The 11,000-nt window shown below is 36.5% G+C and overlaps 1 protein-coding gene across 2 annotated transcripts in view; it reads left to right on the forward strand.

Annotated features, from left to right (window-relative positions):
* The window catches only part of NEGR1 (neuronal growth regulator 1), an 817,887-nt gene extending 808,861 nt beyond the window's left edge, over positions 1 to 9,026 (forward strand). For both annotated transcript variants that reach the window (XM_070592298.1, XM_070592297.1), the window contains one exon: positions 6,051 to 9,026. In XM_070592298.1, coding sequence (XP_070448399.1) covers positions 6,051 to 6,175 — 125 coding nt within the window. In that variant the 3' untranslated portion in view covers positions 6,176 to 9,026. The remainder of the gene's footprint in view (positions 1 to 6,050) is intronic.
* Positions 9,027 to 11,000: the final 1,974 nt, after the last annotated feature.

Raw genomic sequence — 11,000 nt, forward strand, 5'->3', positions numbered from 1 at the left:
TGAAGATGTGAACTAAGCACAGTGATGAAAGGCGCCAGGGTCGGTCCAGCCAGAAAGAGGTGCGGCTGGACTTTGAACCAAAGTCATCTGGATCTACAGTCCGTAGATTATGCACATTATCTTTAAAAGCTAGAATGCCTGTAGCTTCACTAAGAAAGTAGGAAGACTAACAACCAGCATTTTCTGTTGTTTGTTGTAATTTCCGATCTACAGAGCACACCAAAGCAGCCTCCCTGACGAACCCCACTTCATTCCTGCTTTCTCTTCTTTTCTCTCAAATAAAATGGGGGGAGGGGGGCGGCATGCAGGCATCCAACACATTGCTGAAGGGTTGCGTAAAAAGGAACTATTTCTGAAATCAGGTATCAGCAGGAGACTAACAATTCTTATTAGAGAGATTAGGGGGGCTTCATGGAGGAGGTGGCATTGTAGGTCTTTAAGGATGAAAAGACTTTGATAGGTGAAGAGAAAAAGGAAGGAGGGCCATTTAAGCTCAAGGATATAGCATGTGCAAATGACAGGAGTAATGAAGATGCTCTGTGTGTCCAGAAAATGGCTTGTGTGAGTGGAGCTAAGAGAGTGTGTGAGTCTGGATAAGTTGACTAGAGTCAGATAACAGGGGTGTCTGAATGCTGAGCTCCAGAGCTGTGGCTTCCCCCGGTAGGCACTGGATACCCGTGAAGGTCTGGGGCCAGCATAGGCTTCTACGCTTGCCTCCACTAGTGCACTCTACTGTCCACAGAATAGCCAAGCAATCATTTGAAAATGTCAGCTGGCCTCCTCTGCTCAAAACTCACCTATGGCTTCTCATGTCACTCAGGATGAAACCCTCACTATGGCCCAACTACACTTCTGATCACCTGCCCTATGATGCTTTATTTAGGCAGAGAACATACAACAGATTTGACCCTTGCAGAGGCACAGCTGGATGTCTCCTAGGAAATTCAGGACTGTATCTGGAGGCCAAGGGTTCATCTACCCTTCCTCTCTTTCCTGCAAGAGGATGATGCTACAAAGTTTGATGCATGCTCTTCCCCTATATAATCTGCCTCATGGTCTATCTTCTTGCTCAAATACTGAGGGGAGGTATTCTGACTCTGTACAGGTCTTAAAAGGTAATAATGAATCTCAAAGTAGGGAGAGAAGAAAGACAGCAAAATTTGAGTGGTGAAAGACTCTATTCTTCTGAAAAAAGAAGTCAATTTATTGTGTTCCCTTATGTGTTTATAGTGACAGTGTGGGAAATGGATATGAACCCTATCATCATTCAACAAATATTTATTGGACACTTACTAAGTACCAGACTCCGTGTTCCATCCAATGATAAAAGATACATATAATAAATCTTGGCTTGAAGATGTTTTTGGTCTAATGGAAATAGATAGATATGTAAAGATGATGTGATATATACGTAAATGTGGTAACAAATATGATGCCAAATTAATTTGGCATGTGGGATTTTATAGAGACTTTTCTCTTTTTAAAGGAGATGATATTTGAACTGGGTCTTGAAGCTCATGTCTAATAGCTAACAGTTATTTTCTTAACGTTTTCTATAATTTCTCGAGTAGCTGATTGGGATTTAACATGCTAAGCAAATCTAATTGGCCCAGATAGTACTGAGAGTCCTAACTTTAGTACCATTAACTTCATGCTCTAAGTCACTCAGGTAACAAGTTACCAAAAAAACACATAATAAATATCAGTCAGGGGCTGGCCCAGTGGCCGAGTGGCTAAGTTCACGCACTCCGCTGCAGCGGCCCAGGGTTTCACCAGTTCAGATCCTGGGCAGAGACATGGTACCACTTGTCAAGCCACAGTGAGGCAGCGTCCCACATGCCACAGCTAGAAGGACCTGCAGCTAGGATATACAACTATGCACGGGGCAGTTTGGGGAGATAAAGCAGAAAAAAAAAAAAAAAGAAGAAGATTGGCAACAGTTGTTAGCTCAGGTGCCAATCTCTAAAAAAAACAATCAGTCAAATGGACTACGGTTATATAATAAAGGACACTCCAAGTCAATGGACTGCTATGCTGCCATCTTAAAAAGTGATATATATGTACTAACATGAGTATATCATTGCATTTTGTAAAAAATAATTGTATCTGTATCTGCTGCCTGGACTCCTTCTTACCAAGGCTCCTTGGGGAGCCCTCCCATGTTTGTTCATTATCCTTATAATTGCATATATCCTAATGTTCTATAATTGCCTTTTTATTTATATTACCAACTAGAATGAAACTTTCCTAAGACAGGAGATTTAGTTTTATTCATCTTTGCCTGTGTTCACTCCCCAGTACATAAAAGATGCTCAATATATGCTCAGAGTATAGATCACGATATATGACTCGGAATTAGATAGCTGACCTCACCTTCCTTTGACTAACTTTGCTGTCTAGGTTTTTTGCCCTACTAATTGTCCATAGTTATTCTGCAGTCTGTTTCTCCTAATAATTGCAGGCTAACAATGCAGCAACAGGCTCATGCTTTATTTTAGGGCTAACAGAAGTATTGCATTCACGAACAAGTAGAAAAAATACATCAATTTGAGACATCAGTGGAAAAAATATATACTCTGTTAATTTAAATATATTATGTCTATGATAGTAGGAGGCTGAGTAGACAAGAAAGGCACATTGAGGGGAAAGGTGGCATTGAAGGTACATGATAACAAGGAGTAGGTATGGAAGTATATGGAATTAAGTAACAAAAGGATCACACCTATCTTATTAGCTATTGTATTCCCAGTACTTAGTACAGTGCCTGGTACCTAGTTCAGTAAATATTTGCTGAATGAAAGAGGGTATATTGTAGGTTCTCTAGCCTATAGGCAAGTGACTTGCTTAAGAAGAGATTCCATTTTGTAGGAGAGAAATACCTCTTCTAACTCTGACCTATTCATTTATTTGAGTCCTTCATTCAACAGCCATTTCTTGAGCATCTACTGTGTACCAGACTTTGCTAGACTTTGTATCTAGAAACACTAAGATAAATAAAACATGATCTAGGAGAGTTTACAGCCTGGTGAGAGAAACAGATATATATGTACAGATAATTGCAATGTAGTTTTATAGTTGTATAAAAAAGAATATATACGGTGGCTTAATGACACAATAGAGTAGTTTGCTCAGTTTGTTGGAGAAGAGAGAGGATTCAGGAAAGATTGCTCCAAAAATGCATTTTGGTTTTTTTAAAGATTGGCACCTGAGCTAACATCTGTTGCCAATCTTTGTTTTTTCTTCTTCTTCTCCCCAAAGTCCCCCAGAACACGGTTGTATATTCTAGTTGTAAGTGCCTCTGGTTGTGTTACCTGGGACGCTGCCTCAGCATGGCTTGATGAGCAGTGCCATGTCCATGCCCAGGATCTGAACTGGCAAAACCCTGGGCTGCTGAAGTGGAACGCGCAAACTTAATCACTCAGCCACAGGGCCAGCTCCCTAAAAATGCATTTTAAAAGATGGATAAATGGAACCAGCCTGGTGGTGTAGGGGTTATGTTCGCACATTCCACTTTGGTTTCCCAGGGTTCAGATCCTGGGTGCAGACCTACACACCACTCATCAGCCATGCTGTGGTGGCATTCTGCATACAAAATAGAGGAAGATTGGCACAGATGTTAGCTCAGGGCCAATCTTCCTCACCAAAAAGAGAAAAAGATAAATAAGGAGTTTTGAGGGTCCTTTATACTCTACCCACTTAATTTACTATTTAATTGGTCATGATAATAAAAATTTTATCTTTGCTTTGTATGCTCGGCTTTTAAGATCTATTCTTTATTTATGAAATCATTTTATATTCTTTGCTTATTATTATTAGTCCTTTACTATTATACTGGTTTTATTGCACTCAAGATTCTCAAAAAACAACAGCAGAAGTAACTCTGAAATAGCTGTCATTGAGAAAGTAACAGACTAATTAAATATTTATTTATATTTTTAAAAAGAAAACATCTTCCTAGGTCTTGAAGAAAAGAAAATAATTTAAGGAGTTTCATGGTTTTAGACTTCTTATACATCAAAATTTGAAAAGCCATCTGTTCAATAATAGATATATTTTCTTTGTCATCTTCTCATTTTTTAAAACTCATTTGTAATTCAAATCAAAGCATTACAGAGTTGATTTTGCTCTGTGTTTACCAGTGAGGGGTCATCTCTGCCCTTGAATCTCACTCACCTGGAATCAACAACTGGACCATCAATGGCCTTTCCATTGGCCAAGGCCAGTGCATCTTTCATTGTCTTTAATTCCTGAGAGGTATAAACAACACAATTTATTCTTCTTGTAATGTGGAAATATAGTCATTGGTGAAAGTTCCAGTAAACTACCTGCTGGTAATTCAAACTCAGTGTGACTAAAGCTGCTCCTGGATTTGAGTTATGGATTTGGGGGTGAAATAGTGTATTTTTTATTACATTATTTATTTTCTAGTAGGAAACAGGGCTTGAAATCCAGGTTTCATTTTAAAAATGTAGCTAAACATATGTTGGTGGGTTTTTTATCATTACTATTATTTTTATTATGGTAAATGAGAATTGGCCTCAAGCAAAGCCGAGCATGCCCGCGACATCCAATTTCTGGAACACAATGTAATTCACACTCAAAGCAGCAACTGTCCTCTGTGAAATAAAGCGGGATCCATTCGGTAGACTCTCACAATATCCCCAGCTTGGTGAATCTCTAGGTAAAGTCTCTCAGTCAAAATTCAACGTGACTGTTAGCCCAGTACCACGTGATCTTCTCTATATAGAAAACTGTGATCTTTCTAATGTATAAATGTAGTCTTATAATTCAACAGCTCCAAATTCTTCAAAATCTCCCTCTGTATGAAAAACGAAACTCTTTTTCATTACAATAAAGGCCATTTTATCTGCCTAGGGTTCCACTTTCAATTCCCTCCACTCCAGGCCTCTAACTCCATAGTCCAGCAAGACTAATCTACTTTTAGCTCCTGGAATAGAATGCTGTGCTCTCTCCTTTCCTCGTGCCTTTGAAAACATTGTTTCCTCTACCCAAATGATGGTCTGCTTCAGTAACACTCTCGGTTAAATTATCCTTCCCTTACCCAGGCAGATTTAAACTCAAAATTTTCTGCATCACTGCAGTTTGCACATGCAACTCTAACATTCCTAAGATTGTATTATAAATGTTTCACTATCTTTCCTCACTTCAAAACAAAAAAAAAAAAGACATTGGAAGAGAGGTCTTCTTTGTTTTTCCAGCATTTAGTGCAGTATTTGAGCAATAAAAATGATTGCCAAATATATGCATATATACATGTATGATGTCACTTATATGTAGAATCGAAAAAAGCTGAATTTGTAAAAACAGAGTAGAGTGGTGGTTACCAGATGCTGGGGGGATGCAGGGGGATTGAGGAGCTGTTGTTGAAGGATACAAACTTGGAACTAGTAAATAAGTAAGTCCTGGAGAGCTAACGCACAGCATAGGGATTATTGACAACAATACTGTATTATAACCTTCAAAGATGCTAAGAGACTAGATCTTAATTGTTCTCACTACAGAAAAGAAATGATAATTATGTGACATGATAAGGGTCTTAGCCAACACTAAGGTGGTAGACATATTGCAATATGTAAATGTATCCAATCAACATGCTGTACACCTTAAACTCACACAGTGTTAGATGTCAATTATATCTCAATAAAAATAAACTTTAAAAAATATATGCATGAATAAATATTGTCCACGAATACAAATATTTGCATTGCATATAAGAGGAATAATAATGTTAGCTGTTGTTTATTAAGTTCTTAGCTTGTGTCCAGCGCAGTGCAGTGTGTTATATGTGCTTCATCTCCAATTCACACGGCATTCCTGCCACATGGATTATATTATTTCTATTTTGCCCTTGAGAAAATTGAAGCTCAGAGAGGTTAGTTGAATAGGCCGCACATTGTCCTACAGCAGAAAGTCTGCCCTCACTCCAATGCCCGTGCTCTCCGCAATACACCTGGCTGCCTTGTGATTATTGTTAGGAACTTGAAAGACACAAATTAGATTTTGATTTAATCTTTTCCATTTCTTTCCAGCTCCAAGTACAGCCCAGTATGGAATTACCGGGAGCGCTGATGTTCTTTTCTCCTGCTGGTACCTTGTGTTGACACTGTCCTCTTTCACCAGCATATTCTACCTGAAGAATGCCATTCTACAATAAATTTAAAGACCCATAAAAGGCTTTCAAGGATTCTCTGAAAGTGCTGATGGCTGGATCCAATCTGGTACAGTTTGTTAAAAGCAGCGTGGGATATAATCAGCAGTGCTTACATGGGGATGATCGCCTTCTGTAGAATTGCTCATTATGTAAATACTTTAATTCTACTCTTTTTTTGATTAGCTACATTACCTTGTGAAGCAGTACACATTGTCCTTTTTTTAAGACGTGAAAGCTCTGAAATTACTTTTAGAGGATATTAATTGTGATTTCATGTTTGTAATCTACAACTTTTCAAAAGCATTCAGTCATGGTCTGCTGGGTTGCAGGCTGTAGTTTACAAATACGAATATTGCAGTGAACATGTGATTCTTTAAGGCTGCAATACAAGCATTCATTTCCCTGTTTCCATGAGAGTCAATCCACATTTACAAAGATGCATTTTTTTTCTTTTTTGATAAAAAGCAAATAATATTGCCTTCAGATCATTTCTTCAAAATATAACACATATCTAGATTTTTCTGCTCGCATGATATTCAGGTTTCAGGAATGAGCCTTGTAATATAACTGGCTGTGCAGCTCTGCTTCTCTTTCCTGTAAGTTCAGCATGGGTGTGCCTTCATAAAATAATAGTTTTCTCTTCATCTCCAACTAAAAGATGTTTTGCAAAATTCTGCAATTGGAAAGCAAAAATAAACCACGATGATAAAGTTAAACCATATCCAATTTCTAAAGAATGAAGGAGCTCTCTGACTGTAAAAATCTCTTCCCTCATTACCAGCTGGGTTTGAGAATTTTGACCCCAAGAACTCAGTTTTGTGATGAAAAACAATTTAACATAGTACAGATAAATTTACCATATGATTTCTTTAGTTGTGGCTAAATGTTAGATCCACTTTGGGAAATACTTTCCCTTAAAATGACAGCACAGTCCATCCAAAGCATTGTCTAGCAAGACAGCATCTTTTCCTTTCAGTATTCCAAGTCAAAACTTTTGAGATGGTTTGTCAGAAAGGACGCAACATCCGATTACCTAATATTGCATGAGTTGGTAAGCACTCAAAATTAGTGTGGTTCTATGGCAGGTAAGTTGATAGGATAGATAGAGTGCTCCTGTGGATAGGAGCATTTTGCTTATTTTCCATCTGAAAACATCACCCAGTTGATATTTTGGAATGCATGTTATATAAAAAATTGTTCCAAAATACATTAGAACAAATATTCCACGCTGGTATGCAGTAGATCAATCCCTGAAATAACTAATTCTGCAATAAAATCTTTCTCTGTAACCATTTCAGCTCAAACAAGTAAGGCAAAACAAAATCACCATGCTATATTTCTTCTTATGTGATATATGTAAGATACGATCAAATGGAGAGAAGACACAGTGATGAGAATATCTTGATATGTTAATTATTCAGTTATCATGAATATTAAATTATTTCTATTAAAAGAATGAAAACTACGTCTTTGAAGGAAAATGCTGTTTCTCTAAGAAGTATTATACTACATATATTTGAATAATTTGATGGTTTTGCCCTTTATGAAAGAAAGAACATAGCCTTGAAATATGAAAGCCATTTTACAAGTTTGACAATGTTACCAATTTCATTACACCTAAAGAGATTTTTGCAGATATTCACTTTTGCAAGTCACAATAACAAAAAGCCTACTAATAGAGTTAGATATAAGAAATTTCACAAAGATTGTTCATATTCAAGGTATCTAATATTTTTCCCTGAGAGAGATGGGCTTGAAAATGGTGATTTTTGAGTAAAATTTAGTCCCAAAGTATACCATGAGTCTATTTAATTAGACAAATTAATCCTAAATGAAGAGGCATAAACATACAATATTTCCACAAAATGTCATTAATATGGCATAATGCTGTTAAATTTACTCACTGTAATAATTTATTACATTATTTTGTCTGATATATTAAAAGTGGGTTTTTAAAACACATGTGGCATTTTCACTTTAGTTATTATTGATTTGCTTCTTTACAATATTCTTTGTGGAATTGGTAAGTAAACCACACAATATTTTTTTGTATTGCAGCTTTAAAGTGGCACACTCCATAATAATCTACTTACTAGAAATAGTGGTGCTACCACAAAAGTGTTAACCATCAGTACCATTGTTTGGGAGAAAGAAACAGATCAAGAATGCATATTATACAGTGATCGCTTTCCTAGAGTTAAAAATACCTCCTCTTTGTAAGGTTTGTAGGGTAAATGTGAGGTAAATCGAGGTATAAACTATGGATGAACCAAATAATTAGTTCAAAGTGTTGTCATGATTCCGAATTTGTGGAGTCTGGTGTTTTTCCCATAGAATGTGACCGAAGTACAGTCATAGCTCGGTAGCTGTATGTATTTGCCTTTATGTTAGAAGAGACTTTCTTGAGTGACATTTTTAAATAGAGGAGGTATTCGCTATGTTTTTCTGTATCACAGCAGCATTCCTAGTCCTTAGGCCCCTGGGAAGAGTGAAATCATGAGTATTTATGAGTTCAATATTGTTCAAATAAGGCTACAGTATTTGCTTTTTTGTGTGAATGTATTGCATATAATGTTCAAGTAGATGATTTTACATTTATGGACATATGAAACGTCTGATTACTCCATTTTATCAGTCCTGACTGTACAAGATTGTTGCAATTTCAGAATAGCAGTTTTATAAAATTGATTTATCTTTTGATCTATAACAATTTTTTCTAGCTATTTATTTCAGTACTATATTTCCGCAAGTTCCATTTGTGGGACTCTTTTTCTTGCCCCTGAATTTTTGTTCAAAGAAAGAAGAAAGCAAAATAAAAAGCAGTTGAGAAAGCAGAGTGGAAAGAAAAGAAAAAGACAGAAAAGGGAAGGGGGTAAAGAGAGAGGAAAAAGAGAAGAAAGGAAGGATGGCGGGAGGGAGGGAGGGTGGAAGGAAGGAAGGAAGGGGAAAGGGAAGATCTGGAATGTTAGGGTAGCTGACTTAATTCAGTAGCATTCTTAGTATAGCTGTAAGTGGTGTAATTATGTTTTACAATGATCCTATTTGAAACATAACTCCTGTTACACCACTAAGTTTCTGTTATACAGCAATTATACAATAAAAAGTACTACCCATATTATAGTATTGTGTTTTGGGGGGGACACTAAAAGATTTGAGAGAGAGATTGTCAAACGTAAAGTCACTTTTGGGGGGTTTAAAACTTAACTGAAAAATTAATGCTTCATCATAACATTTAAGCTATATCTAGAAAGTAGACTGGAGAACTGAGAAAATTACCCAGATAATTCAATGCAAAATATATACATAAATACCCCTATGTGTGAACTCAGAAAATTCTGAGAAACTTATCAAAGCCAACCGTCTATACTGATCAAATTTACTGAATAATTGTTAATTTATCCATTGTGCTTAGCTTTGTGACACAGCCAAAAGTTACCTATTTAATCTTTTCAATAAAAATTGTTTTTTGAAATTCAGAAATGATTTAAAAAGAGGTCAGGTTTTTAACTATTTATTGAAGTATGTGGATGTACAGTATTTCAATAGATATGAATATGAATAAATGGTATGCCTTAAGATCCTTTGAATATGTATTTACTTTAAAGACTGGAAAAAGCTCTTCCTGTCTTTTAGTAAAACATCCATATTTCATAATCTTATGTAAAATATGTTGTACTGTTTCCAATAGGTGAATATAAAGTCAGTTTATCAATTAAAATATGTATTTGACTCATTTTAAAACTCTATTAGTTTAAGAGAAAAAGGAAGAAATAATAATTTAAACATATTTCTGCTATTCCCTACTTAATTTTCTGCTGCATCCACGATACCACATTCACACCTTTTAGGTATGCCAAAGTAATACAGGTTGAAAATTTAAGATGCCTCAATTTCAAAGAGCTCGACATTGTAGCCTTTCTCTCTGTTGCTGATTCCCAAAAGGTTTGACAAGCTGAACTACATCTAGCCCAAAGAAGTTTCCAGGAGAGATTTTATTATCAATTATTTAGAAGTTTTACCTGCTGAAAAGCAGCAGAGTTAGCAAGAAAGGCTGATGATAAAATCCTGATGGTTTTACAGGATATGCATCTGAAAACTCAAATGCCTATCAGACTCAGGCAAATAGTATGCTTTCATAAGACAGCTGGGTATAAAACAGGGTGTATATACTCCACCTCTAGGCATTCCAGTACAATTTCCTTAAAAATACCTTGCTTTCCAAACAAAGTAATTTGGCTGAGAGCCCTTAGTTTGTGACTGCTATAATATGCAAAAGTGAGCCACCCCAAATGAATGATTTCAGCCCTCTTCTTCAGATCTGTCCATTGATGATGGCCGACCACGTAAAAAGGAACAATGTGGTAAGTAAACAAAACAACAAACCATGAACATGGTCAATGCCTGGTGTAATAATATATTTTGAAATATGAGTGTCATTGCTATTCTGAGAAAACCATATCTACCAAACCCCTCCCCTCTAAAAGATGAAAACACACTAATAAGCATCTGATTTTCCCATTGGCTCATCAATGTTCCCTTTGTAACTTCTATCATGCACTCAATCACATGGAAACAGAAGCATCAAGTCTCAGACTCTGAAAGCTAGAATGTGACCATAATAGGTCAAAACGCAGATACTTCAAAATGACATCCAGGCGTTCAGAAAGTAATTACTCACTGTAGCCCATTAGGCAGAAATATAATAAGTATAAGAGAAAAATTTCTAAGAATAATTCATTTGAGATAGTGAATTTGATCCAAACACCAGAGAGTCAGTGTACTCCCTGAACTTCCCAAGAAGGATTTGCCTTCGCATTTGCACGCACTT

Source organism: Equus przewalskii, chromosome 24 (assembly GCF_037783145.1).
Source record: "Equus przewalskii isolate Varuska chromosome 24, EquPr2, whole genome shotgun sequence".
In the NCBI taxonomy this organism is placed as follows: domain Eukaryota; kingdom Metazoa; phylum Chordata; class Mammalia; order Perissodactyla; family Equidae; genus Equus; species Equus przewalskii.